The sequence below is a fragment of the Equus przewalskii genome, chromosome 21, assembly GCF_037783145.1.
Source record: "Equus przewalskii isolate Varuska chromosome 21, EquPr2, whole genome shotgun sequence".
Lineage (NCBI taxonomy): Eukaryota > Metazoa > Chordata > Mammalia > Perissodactyla > Equidae > Equus > Equus przewalskii.
This window is the reverse complement of record NC_091851.1, coordinates 44,049,276-44,061,926: the sequence shown is the minus strand read 5'-3', so window position 1 is coordinate 44,061,926 and position 12,651 is coordinate 44,049,276. Positions and strand designations below refer to the sequence as shown.

Sequence of the window (12,651 nt, the reverse complement as noted above, 5' to 3'; positions counted from 1 at the left end):
GCTACTTTTGTTAGCCCCCTTTTACAGATGAGGCACAGAGAGGTTAAACAACTTGCCCAAGGTCACACAGCTGGTAAGTGGGGGGGTTGGATCAGAACCCAAGAATCTCTGTGGCCTTGGAGGTGACCTCACCCCACCCCCAGCCTCAATTTCCCCTCCGAGAAAAGAGGCTAGTACCAGCCCCCACCCTGTAGATGGGTCGGGGGACACACGAGATTGGAGAGCACATAATAGATACTCATTAAAGAGAGATGTCTCTTCGACACATACACGATCACAGGGCACCCCCTAGGCATCTCACCTGTGTGTGGGGGTGAGGTGGGCAGGAGTGGGCGCCCAAAGGTTGGGGAAACCCCCTAGCTCCAGAGGATGCTCCGGTCTTGTCAAGCTCAGCTCCTCCCTACTGACGTGTATTTGCAGGCCGGTCCCATCTTGCTCATCAGTTGTGCTTTCAATTCTGTTTCTTTCGAAAGCCACACAGGGAAGTTTCATTTTCTTTTCCTCTAGAAAGCTGATCAGGTCAAGATCACCAGACCTCTATTTCCGGGGTGTGAAAGGCTTACACCCGCCCGGGTGAAGCTGGCTCTCCTTCACAGCTGCCAGAGCCCCAGGCTCAGCCCAGAAAGGACCCCCTGGGCATTGCCCGGCCCACCCACTCCAGGCCACTGTGGAGGAGCCTGCTGCTGCCCCCCCGTCCCTGGGCTCCTGACCACCGCTGTCAGCATGGCTGAGGGCGCCGCTGAGCCAACCGAAACAGGTACTTTCTTCCTTCCAAGGAATAGGGAGGCTCCCTGTGGGACCCACACTTCTCTTTCTGCTCCTTTCCTTGACCCAGATGACAGCAATGGCAGCAATGCCAGAGTCAGCAGAAGCAAGAAGGGGAAGGAGGGCACAGCGTTGGTCCCAAGGCTTGCTCTGCCCTGGCACCCTGCAACCCACTTTCATGCATTTAAGGTGCAGCAGCCGGAGCAATGTTTCCATTTTCTGCAAGGGGTCACCGGGGCCTGGAGGTGAAATGACTCAGGCCTCACAGCGGATGCTGGGGTCTGAGCGCCCATCTTCATACTCATTTTGAAAAACAGCAGATGCCGCTTTGATAAGACGCGCGTGTACATGTGTTTCCCCTTGTGGGTTCTTTCCTCAGGTGACACCTTCCTCCTGGCAGTTTCCCGTGAAAGCCAGCCGTGCGCCCAGGGAGCGCTGTGTTCTGGGGGAACCAAAGTGTGGGCTGTGGGCTGGGGCGGTTTTAAATTCTCTTTGTTTTGTTATCATTAGCTAATTTAGTCCTCACCACAATCTTTGAAGTAGCTCCTTTTATCCCCATGTCACAGACGGAGCAACTGAGGCACAGAGAGTTCACACGGCTAATAGGTGGCACAGCTGGGGTCAAACCCAGTAAACCAGTCATCAGAGAACAAAAAGGAGACAAAGAGGGGTGCCAGGCAGGGGTGCAGGGGAGGGCTTCTGGGGAGGGGTTCTGGGGAGGGGTGCAGAGGAGGGGTGCTGGGCAGGGGTGCAGTGGAGGTGTCCTGGGGAGGGTTGCTGGGCAGGGGTGCGGTGGAGGTGTCCTGGGGAGGGTTGCTGGGCAGGGGTGCAGTGGAGGGGTCCTGGGGAGGGGTGCGGTGGAGGGGTCCTGGGGAGGGTTGCTGGGCAGGGGTGCAGTGGAGGGGTCCTGGGGAGGGGTCCTGGGGAGGGGTGCCCAGGTGGGAACTTAGGGAGGGGTCCTGGGAAGGAGTGCCGGGGAGGGGTGTAAGAGAGGGGTGCAGGGGAGGGCTCCTGGGGAGGAGCGCTAGGGAGGGGTGCTGGGGAGGGTGCTGGGCAGGGGTGCTGGGCAGGCTTGCAGGGGAAGGGTCCTGGGGGGGATGCCAGCAGGGCCCACCTCGGGGACCCTGGGCTGGTTCCCAGACTCCTGGTGGACTTCCTCCAAGAGAGACATGCAGGTACCAGTCAAGGGCACTCAGTGACCGAATTTAACTCCTGGGGGGTTTTCCCTTTCCTGACTGACTTGGTGCTTACACTTGGTGCATTGCACAACTCCTCAGCACAGGAGGCCAGCCCCACCCTTCCCTTCCGGTGTGGCTCACCTCTCCACCCCCACCTCTCCTTTGGGTTCAGGGGACTGGAGGAGGAGGGAGTGGAGGAGGCTCCCCCAGGGGCAGGCTTTTCAAGAACCAAAACTCTTCAAGAAAGGCAAAGCCAGGTGTGCCGTCGGTGGGACGGGCATACCCTGGTCCCTGGGTTAGAATCTGGGGGATGATGGGGTAAGTGCCTCTGGGTGTTCCAATCGCACCTCACCTGCACCAGCAAGGATGAAAACCTTCTGACCACAAGGGCGGCCGCAGCGCCTGGCTGTCGAGCCAGATGAGTGAGCCCTCCCCACCAGCACTGCCACCAAGGACCCCGGGAAGCCCTCAAGGCAGGGGACTGGCCTGCTGCCCCGGAAGGGGACCCAGGTCTTGCCAAGAAGGGCCCTGCTGTGCATTTCCTTTGGCGTCCTTGCGGGCAGACATTTCCTGGCCACAGGCGGGGCCGCTCCCCGCAGGGCTCTCAACAGCACCCCAAGCACGCTGACGCCACGTATCTGCCATGTCCTCTCGGCCCCCGGAGAGCAGCTGGCCTGGGCTTGTGGGAACCTGTCCGTCCGGGAGGAGCAGGGGCGGTTCAGAGAGTTCCTCCTTCACCCTCACAAGATCCTGCTTAGGGTGTTAAACTCAGGTGGGGCAACAGAGGCCCAGGAGGCGCCTCCCATCCCTGCTCCGGGTCACCTGGGTAGACGTCTGTCTCAGCAGTGGACAAACCCCTCGCTCACTCATTCATTCAAGTCACTCATTCATTCAAGTGCCATTTCCTGACAACCTACTGTGTGCCCCGCACCGTGCTAGGCCCCGAAGCGACTGCAGTGAACCAGGCCACCACGGCAGGGAGTCCCTGGGGACACTCTGCAGGGGACCCACACACAACACCCCGCCCACCTCGGGCATCAGGACAGCTTCCCAAAGGAGTTGGCGTCTGAGCAAGATCTGGAGGTTGAATAGACATTGGACAGGTGGAGAGGGGGGAAGAGTGTTCCTGACAGAGGGAACAGCATGTGCAGAGGCCCTGGGGCGAGTGGGGCTGGAAGGGGTACAGGTGGGTTGGCACTTGGAGGGGAGTGGAGGGAGACGAAGGCAAGGCAGGCCGGTCGGCAGAACTGGTGCTGGCTGCCAAGTGGCAGATGGACCGCAGGGAACCCAACTGGAGTTGGTGGAATCACTGTCACCCAAGACGGGGACGAGGAATGGGGAGGTGGAGGTGGAGATGAAGGGACTCAAGACAGCCAGAAACAGGATCTCCAGGACTCCGTGCTGGGGCATCAGGGAGAAAGATCCGTTTCTGAATGTCTGCTAGGTTTCCAGCTGGGTGAATGTCGACGCCACTGACGTGGATGGCGAGCCCCCGAGACGAGGAGGATTCTCCGGGGAGCGAGGAGAGGATGGGCGCTCAGAGGCCAACAGGCCTGCCTCCGAGCCCCCACGCACCCCTCCACTCCCTCCTGCTCTCCTGCCGCCCTCACTCCCCTCTGCTTGGAGGAGGCCTGAGACCTGAGCCTCGGAGCAAACATTCCCACTGCCCTTGAGCACTTGCACCAGGCAGAGGACCCTCGGATGGCCTGGGCACCTCCTCTGGCCACCGGCCTGTCCAGCCAAGGTCACTTCTGACCAGCCCACATGCCCCTCACTGAACAGAGGCGTTGTTGGTGGATGTCTGCTCGGGTCTCCGCCCCTCCCTCTGCCTGGGACCCCTCTCTCAGGGGGTCTCCGCGGCCCTGGAGCCTCCAGCCAGGGCTCCATCGTAGGTGCACTCAGTTCTCTCTCGGCCCCTCTCTCCCTCTCCCAGACCTTGAGCAGAAGATCCTGCAGGTGCTGAGGGACGCCGGCTCCCCTGTGAAAGCGATCAAGCTGGCCAAGGAGTGTGGAGTGTCCAAGAAGACACTCAACCGAGTCCTCTACCGGATGAAGACGGAGCTCAAAGTCAACCTCGAAGGCCTGGCGACGTGGCGCCTGGGCAAGGGCGAGACTGGAGGAGCGATCCCCGCAGAGCAGGCCCAGCCCAGCCGGGGTAACCTGCCAGCCGGGGGCGGGGCAGACCCGGCATGGATTTGGGCCTGGGTTCGAGTACGGGCTCTGCCCCTCGGGGGCACATGAGGTCCCCTCATGGTGCCTTGACTCTTCTTTCTGGCTGACGGAAATGACAGTAGGGCTGCATCCTAGGGTTGCAAGAGGATTAGATGCAAAGGGCTCAGCCTGGTGCCAGCACGTAGTAGGTGCAGAGCAAAACATTAATAATAATAACAGAAAATGATAACGATGACAACAATGATAGAGATAATAATGATAGAACGGACAGCATCATGCTAGATCTTCCCTTCCGGTTCAGCAGCTCACAGACCCAAGAGCTTCCAGGGGCCACTGTGGAGTCGGGGGCTCACCCGGCCCACCCACAACCCCGGAGGAGGGCGCACAGCGTCCCTCCCTCTTCCCAGGGAGGCCCATCAGAGGGCAGCCTCCCGGCTGGGGAGGAGCAGGGCAGCATTTGAAGCCAGGTTTATTTACTCTAGAACCTGAGTTTGGAACCCTGTGTGCTGGGGACCACCATCAAGTGGCCACCCTTGTCTGGTAGAGTCCCTGTCCCCTCTCCCGTTCCTCTGCCTCCTGACCCATCTTTCTTTCTCCAGCAGAGAGACCCCTGCAGGAAGCGGCTGCAACTCCAGAGAACCGTGCCTCTCAGCTCGGTGAACGGCGTCTGCGTAAGCGCCCTGGTTTCCTTCCAGCTCCTGGGATACGGGGCCCACTTCCTCCGCCCCCGAACTCTGTGGCCACTTGAGATGTTACGAGTGTTCAGGGGTCACCTGCCCCCACTGAGAAGTTCCCACAAAGTGTTAGAGGCAAGATCAGTGTTCACAGTGGAAGAAGTTAAATGGCTGAGAACTCTCTGCTCAGCAGTCGACGTTCATTGTGCGCTGGCCTCGTGCCCGGCACTGCTGGGAGCACTTTCGGTACATCCCTGATGCGCAGAACAACCCCTGTGGGCACGGTTATTACGCCATTTTACACATGAGGGCCCTGCGCGCTGACGGGCTGGGTCTGTCCCAGGCCGCACAGCTAGTGAGCAGAGGAGAAAATTCAAGCTCTGGGGGTCCTCCTTAACCACCCACCACCCTGCCTTGCAGAGGAAATGATCTACAACTTTCTGAAAGCCGATGGGCCCCATAAGGCCTTGACCATCACGAAAGCCCTGGGATTAGAGACAAAAAAAGAAGTCAACCACAACTTGTATGACATGGAGCGCAAACACCTCCTGCACCATGACACGAATTTAGATGTGTGGGCAGTTTATCGACCAGGTAGGCCCTTGCTTGCTGCCCACACCTGGACAGGGCAGAGGGGCAGAGCTGTGACGAGAAACCACAATGCCTGACACTTGGTCCTTGCTGGGTGCCCTGATAAACACTTGGCCTGCTTCTGCTGGCCAGGCCCTCCCGGAAGCTTGCAGTGGACTTGCTGACCTGTCATTGGAAGGGGGTTCCAGAAGGGAGGGACGTGCTGGCAGGAGTAACCAGGGAGGGCTTCCTGGAGGTGTCGCTTGAGGCTGCAGTTGCAGAAGGCAGGGGGCTGGGAGGGGAGGTGGCCCCGGGGTGCAGGTTTGCTGACAATTTCTGTAAGCTCTTTACCCCACTTGGAGTGTGAAAGTTGCTGGGAGGGAAGGTCAGGCTGGGCTCAGAAGCCCGCAGGGCGGAGGCCCACTCAGGGCCAACGTGCCCATTAGGTGAGGCAGCTGCAGGGCCTGGAGCCCACAGTTCTTTCGGGGGTCCACGGAAATGATCTAATTTCTCTTAAAACTCGAAGACACAATGAATATTATAATAAGAATGAATAGCTAAAATGACTCTAGGCTAGATTCTATTTCTCTTTATCAACACAGTCATAAAATGTCATTTTAAATATTTTTTTATGGAGGAAGGGGCCCACAAAGTCACAAGAGCTGAGGGCCCACGAAGGGGGGAACATGGCTCCCCGTAGGGAGTTGGCCAAGCCCCGGCAGGTGCCTCCCTACCCTACATGGGGCCGACGCCCCTGCTCACGGGGCCCAAAGTGTCTCAGCATCCTAGGGATGAGCACGTGACAGCGGCTGGATTTTAAATGCTGATGAGAGATTGAGATTCTTAAAAATGCCGTGTGAGCCAAACAAAGCTTATCTGGTGTCCAGAAGCAGCCCGCGGACGGCGCCCTGCAGGGCCCACTGGAGGAAGAGGCCCAGCTCTTGGGGGTCAGGGCCCAGGGGCCTCGCAGGGAGGGGCAGACGGTGGGTGAGCCGCAAGGCTCCCTCGATGCTCCGGGTGGCAGGGGATGCACAAGTAGAGTGACCCCGGTGGCGATGTCCAAGCCGGGCCCTCGGAGATGCCTGTGGCGTTTGGCTGCCCTTGGACCCACTGACTTAGCACCCCAGGGCGGGCGTCTGGGGATCTGTGTTTTAACAAGATGCTGCCAGCTGGTATTCGGAGCCCCTGATCCCTAGAGAGGTGCGAAGGGATCAAGTGGAATATTATTTTGCAGAAGATTCTGGAAGAAGAAATCAGCCCACCACAGTTATTTACCAGCAAAATCCCGTCACCATGATCTGTCAGAATGGACCAAACAGCCAAATTTCCATCCAGAATTCTGAAGGCATCCAGATTGGACATGGGAATACCATGGTGAAACAAATGGCCTCTGGGGAGAACGGTGAGTCCCCTGAGAGACACCCAGCTCAGGGACCCCTAGGGGTCACTGGTACCATCGGCGGGGCGGGCAGGGAGTGGGGGGCGTTCAACCCTCCAAAGAGAAAGAACTGTTCTCAGATCTCCGAAGTCCTCCTTTGTGGCCCACCTTAGGATGAGGAAGTCTTTCTTTGCATCTGGATCAAACCTTCCCTGCTTTCCTTTCATTCAAATACCTTTTCCTTACTTTCAATGGGACCAGATATTTTTTCATAAGAAACAACTCATTTCACTCTCCCTCGGTGGACTGTCACAGGAGGTCCTTGTAGTATTTTATTTGTCCTGAGACACTAGTTTGTCACACATTTTAACATCTCCGAAACCGGGATGCATCTTACCAGTGGCAACCTAGTTCTGATGAAATACCTCCTGCACGTGAGCCCTTGCCCCACGCCAGGCACTGTGGCAAGAGGGTCAGGGCCACCTGTGTCCAGCCGGGGGACCCAGGAGTTAGGGTCTCAGCCTAGAAGTTAGGACACTCTGTGACCTCAGGAGAGCCCTTCCCCACTCTGGGGCTCCGTTTCTCCAACTACGAAATGAGGAGCTTTGCTCTAGAGTCTAGCTGCGCCCTTCCCTGACTCCAGTCCTCGGAGCCCCCCTTCCCAATTGTGGCCATGCCTGTGTCTGATTATTTACTTACTGTTGTTAAATGGTTTACCTTTTTATTCTACTCAAATTTATTTTAAACTTTTATAGCATTACTTTGACTTGAAAACCAGGAAGGTCACCACAAAAATAAATGCTGAGAAAATAAAACCCTGTCGGAGGCCCTGGGTGCTGGGGTGTTGAGGGACCTTAAAGATACGGTAACCCCAAAGGGGACTTTCTCCAGATGAGCCCAGAGGACTGAGAACATCTGGGAAGCAGAGGACGCTCATGTTTGGGTTTTCGAGTGCCCCAGGGACACCCCAGCCCACCTGGAGTCGTAAAAACCTGGGGAACCCCGTGCACCTGTTCTACTGGGTCCACCTGTTCTTTAGTCCTGAGCTGGAAATAAGCATTCCCAGTCCACGGGTGTCCAGGGAGAATTCAGAGGCCTGTCCCCTCTGTCCAGCCAGAGCTTAGGTGCGTGTAGGCAGGGGGCAGGGAGTCAGAGTGTGGAGGACAGAGGTCATGTTGCTGTGTCCCCTGCCAGGTTCCACGGCTCCCCTCCACCTCCCACCAACAGCACCAGCTGATCCCTCAGCTCAGGGTCTCCCGGCTGGAGCCTGGGGCCCCCAGGACATCCACCTGGAGGAGTCTGTGCTCAGACGGGTGCAAATGGGACACGGCAACGAGATGAACTCTCCCAGCGCCCCGGCTGAGGGACCTGCCCGCAGCCCCTTCGGCAGCCACCCAGGTAATGGGCTCACAAGGCCAGACCCGCCCTTACCCCACCCATTCAGCTAGTCGCTGGGTGGAACTTGAGCCAGGCTTTGCAGGGAGAGGCATGATGGGAAATTCCTTTCCTTCTACCAGAGGCTGTACCACAGAGTGGAGCAGGTGGGGCTTTTAGAGTTAGCACCTGGGGTTCCCATCCCCTACTACCCGCCCCCCCAGGGAGCCTCAGTGTCCTCGTCTGCACAGTGGACATGGGGAAGCAGAGGCTGGGTCAGCTGAAGTGGGGACAGAGGACATGGCCAGGCTGGAATGGCATCTAAGGAGGCAGGAGGACAGGAGCCACCTAAGTGGAGCGCCTGATGCCCTCCTGAGTGCTGTGACCAGTGAGCACAGGGCCTGGGTCGCACCCTCCCCGGGCACTGGCCATCCCGAGACAGGCCAGGGAGGAAGACAGCAGAGAGGCCTGAGAGGGAGGGGGCAGCTGGGGATGCCAGGAGCTGAGTTTCCAGAAGACAGGACACCAGTGAGGTGGGGGGAGTTCCACGAGGTCCAGCGGCAAGGGGTCGGTGGCAACCTGAGGGGACAGAAAGAGCGTGGGGTGTGGAGGAGGCGAGACTGAATGTGGACAACTCTTTTCCCAAGTGGGGTGGGAGAGGCAGGAGCGAGATGCCGGGGCTGGGGACCCAGCTGGGGACCACGTGAAGACTTTAACCAGAGATGGAGCCTGCGTTCCAGGGCTGCTGGGAAGCAGACAGCAGAGACGAGCAGGAGGCAGCAGGAGGAGGGAGAGACTGAGTCCCAGGGGAGGACACTGAGGACCAGGTCGGCTGTGCTGGGCTGCAGGAGGAGGCGGGACCCGAGCTGGCAGACCAGGGTGGTGGTGGTGGGGCAGAGAGAGCCGGCATCCCAGGCAGAGGTGTGTGCAGAGGCAGGAAAGTCTCACTAAAGAGCAGGGCGTGGGCCACTGGGGGGATGCTGGGGGAAGACAGTGGGCCATGGAGGACTTGAAAGCCAGGCTGGGGGTCACGGCTCCGGGGCCACCATCCAGCTGCTCACACGCCCCTGCTGGCATCTCTCTCTTTGGCTGTCCCACAGTCTCTGCCACCTCTGCCGGCCCAGAAACTGTGTTCGAAACGCAAATGCCCGAACCAGGCCCCCATCCCAGAGGGGACGTGGTCCAGAGAGTCCACATCAGTTCGTGCTTCCTTGAGGACACCACCATCGGCAACAACAACAGGATGACTGCCAGCCCAGGTGCGGCGGGTCCAGGAGGAGTCACAGGACCTGGGGACAGCAGGTGGGGCCCTGGGGAGCCTGGAGAGGACACAGGTGAGCCTGGGCCGGGTGGGGCTCCTGCGCGTTCTCTCTCTCTCTCTTTCCTTCTTTCCTCCTGTCTGTCTCTCTCTTTCTTCCATCTACCTTCCCTCCTGCCTTCCTGCCGTCTTTCCTTCATTCACGAGTCCCCGTCGCCCAGGGTCTGGGGGCAAAGAGCAGAGCTCTGGAGTTCGAATGCGTGAGGTCAGGTCTTTCCAGCCGAGCCACCTGCCCCGTCCCCTAGCTCTCTGGGCCTGTTTCCCCGTCAGTAGGAGGAGGATAAGAGCCTGTTGCTCCGTCGGTTGTGGGCAGGACCCGGCGAGCTCTGCAGACCAGCCTCAGACGCCATGAAGGGCCATCCTCCTCATCCCTCTAGGCCTCGAGAAGGGCGCCGGGCTGCTGCAGCAAACAGGGCTCCCACTCAGGACAGGCTGCACCGTGCAGCAAAGACCCCGAACAGTGGCTCCCACCTGCTCGAGGCTCAGGTCTCACTCAAGGGGGGCCCACAGGCTGGCGGGGGGTGCAGACCCCAGGTGCTTTGACCTCAGCGCTCGGCCGTCCCATGGGCTCTGTCCCCATCTGTGGGGAGAGTGGCTCCGGAGGGCCAGCCTTCCTCTTCGACCAAGCACACCCGCCGCTCCCAGGCTCCACCCAAGGGCCTGGCTTGGCTGCAAGGGGGGCTGGGAAATGTCACGTGAGCCCAGCTGAGACTCAGGGGAGGAGGCCACTGCCGACAGGAAGAAGAGGAGATGGGACACTGGTCCAGTTAGCAGCCCGGCCACAGCTCCTGTCCCCAGAGGCTTGACGGCCCGCTTGCAGAGCCAGGCGATTCCACTTTGCACAGATGAGGCTCCTGACGCAGCCGGCAGGCACAGCTTCAGAGCAAGGCGGGCGGTGGGGGTGGTTCACCCAGCGGGCGGACAAGTGTGGGCGGCAGGTGGGAACGGCATGCTGGGCTGGGCAGGGGTGTGTGCTCCAGCGGGGAGAGCAGAGGCCAGCACAGCTCCGGGCCGCAGTGAGGACCTCAGAGTCCATGCGAAGGCCCTGGGGAGCCAAAGAGGGACTTTGAGCTGGAGTGGGCTGTGATGAGGAGTCTGCTTCAGTGTGAAGACAGGATGAGAAGGAGTTCAGCTCCTAGACTTTCTGGGATTTAGACCGAGGAATTGCGATGGTGCCACCAATGCCTAGGAAGCCGGGACTGGCTGGAGGCTGGGGACTCGCCAGCATCCACCAGCCAGTGCCTGAAGCCCCCTTGGACACTTGTCCTGGACATCGAGAGGGTCCTCTCATCCAGATGGCCGTGTCCCAGATGGCCCAGCACAGCAGGGCACTCAGGCTCCGCTCTCGCCTCCAATGCCCCCTCACCTGGAGATACAGCCGTGAGCAAAACAGACACAGTGCCCGCAGGGGAGGCCAGAGTCCAGTAAGGAATAGAGGGAGCTCAGGAAGCAATCCAGCATTTCAGAAAGACCAGCGTTGTAAAAAAACCAATAAACTCGGAGGAGGGATGGGTAGTGGCCACGGTGAGGGAGGAGCTGCTTTAGCCAGACAGTCAGAGAGGGCTCCTGGAGGAGGTGACGTCTGAGCTGAGCTGAGGGGAGGAAGGAGCCACCTGGCAGGTGGAGGGAACAGCAAGTGCAGGGGCCTCGCGGTGCTCATGCTCAGAGTCGGGCGCAGGGGCCTAGGGAGCAGGAGGGGGCAGGTCGGATGAGCAAGGGCCCGTCTCTCAGAGCATGGAATGCCAGAGGAAAAGTCCGGATCTTACCTGAAGGGAGCTGGGAGCCCTGAGGCTCTGAGCTGGGGCATCATGATGTGCGGCACGATTTAAAAGTCTCACCGAGCCAGACGCAGACAGCAAACGGGGCCCTAGTGGAAGCAGGGAGCTACTGCAATGGTCTGGGCAAGAAGGGACAGGCGCCTTGGGGCTGGGGACACAAGGCCAGTCGACCTGGCAAGCCTGTGGCCAGGAGAGTGGCCTCAGTCCCCAGTGAACCAAATCGCCTTGGTTATTCAAGGTGAGGCGGCTCACGTGTTCCTTTGGCGACATCTTCTGTTCCCCCAGATCCTGCGCCCTCCGGAGGTGAGCGCCCTGGTGACGCAGGTCGTGCCGCCCCTGTCAGCTTTTCGACGCTCATCTGCCAGCTAGAAGCTGCGGCTCTTGAAAGCAGGGGTCCCGAAACCGAAACCAAAACCAAAACCAAAACTGAAGAAGACGACTGCTGAGTGGGGAGCCCTGGGCGGGTCCGGGGAGGTGGGCCCGGAACAGATAGGGGCGGGGTTGGGGGTGGGAGGGTTTTGAGGGGGTTGAGGGGGGGGAAGCGCGCAGCCCTGGGGCCCGTGCTGTCTTGTGCTCCATAAACCTCCTGTTTGACCTGCTCGCCTCCTGACACATGGCCAGCGTGAGCCAGCGTTTGGGCCGGGCCTGGCGTGGGGCTGGGCGAGGGCAGGGCCTGCTGGTGGCCAGGGCCAGCCGACAGGGGTCACCTTGGGGACCCTCAGGGTGTGGAGAGGAGGTGGGCTGACCTCCTGGGTGGCCCAGGCCACTGTCCCCACTTCCTCCCGGGTCTGCCTCCCACCGTGGCGCCTGCTCTCAACTCCTCACTCAGGACCTAGCTTCCTCAAGGCCCATCACGGCCGCCTGACTGCTTTGTCACCTGACCTTTCTGGAACTTTCCTGCCTCAGCCTTGATCTCTCAGGTTTTCTTGGCTGAACTTCCAGGGGACAAATCCCTGCCCTCCACACCCCAGTGGAAGTCACTGGCCAGCCCGTGGTCAGGTGACCTCTGCTGGCCAATCGTTGGGGGATGTTTGTCAGAGGCCAGATGTGGCGCTCACGGGGCTGAGTTCCCTTGGAGGGGGTGTAGGCACCGCAGCATTTCCAGAACCAAGGAGTGGGGTGGGGACCGGGGGTCACTTGGGGAGGAAGTCGGAGAAGCACAGAGGAAGGTGGCCGTCAGCTGGCAGGCCCCTTGTGAGAGAGGACTTAGGCCCCCCATGTGCACACCCAGCCACGCATCCGCTGGCTCTCCGAATGCCACACTCGCACCTCAGGTCGGCCTTTCTCCCTCTCTGCTGTGTCTCCTCGACTGGACTGTGGGGGTCCAAAGCCCAGGAGCCATGTCCCCTTGGGGGAGGAGGGGCTGGCTCACCACAGAGCCTCAGCAAAGAATGTCATCAAACGAATTTTGACTTCCTTTTCCAACTGCACTGGAAGGTGCCCT

At 59.8% G+C, this 12,651-nt stretch overlaps 1 protein-coding gene across 7 annotated transcripts; it reads left to right on the top strand.

The window, feature by feature from the left end:
• The first annotated feature begins 453 nt into the window (after positions 1-453).
• On the top strand, positions 454-11,801 carry ZBP1 (Z-DNA binding protein 1). Of its 7 annotated transcripts, XR_011531235.1 has the most exons (9): positions 454-757; positions 3,877-4,098; positions 4,715-4,786; positions 5,210-5,383; positions 6,594-6,761; positions 7,932-8,135; positions 8,759-8,938; positions 9,212-9,445; positions 11,493-11,801. XR_011531235.1 is itself a non-coding variant. In XM_070589626.1 (8 exons), the coding sequence occupies exons 1-8, from the start codon at positions 724-726 to the stop codon at positions 11,651-11,653; spliced, it is 1,266 nt and encodes a 421-aa protein (XP_070445727.1). In that variant the 5' UTR covers positions 454-723; the 3' UTR covers positions 11,654-11,801. The 7 variants fall into 7 exon arrangements, 4 of the variants coding, with proteins under 4 accessions (XP_070445727.1, XP_008512256.1, XP_008512257.1 ...); XR_011531232.1 differs by lacking the exon at positions 8,759-8,938 and having other exon boundaries at positions 6,597-6,761; positions 9,212-10,324; positions 11,493-11,633; XM_070589626.1 differs by lacking the exon at positions 8,759-8,938 and having other exon boundaries at positions 6,597-6,761.
• The last annotated feature ends 850 nt before the right edge of the window (positions 11,802-12,651 follow it).

Coding starts and splice junctions, on each gene's coding strand:
- ZBP1 (XM_008514034.2), top strand. CDS start 724: ATGGCTGAGGGCGCCGCTGAGCCAACCGAAACAG. Junction 5,384..6,593: donor GTGGGCAGTTTATCGACCAG/GTAGGCCCTTGC, acceptor ATTATTTTGCAG/AAGATTCTGGAAGAAGAAAT. Junction 6,762..7,931: donor AATGGCCTCTGGGGAGAACG/GTGAGTCCCCTG, acceptor GTCCCCTGCCAG/GTTCCACGGCTCCCCTCCAC.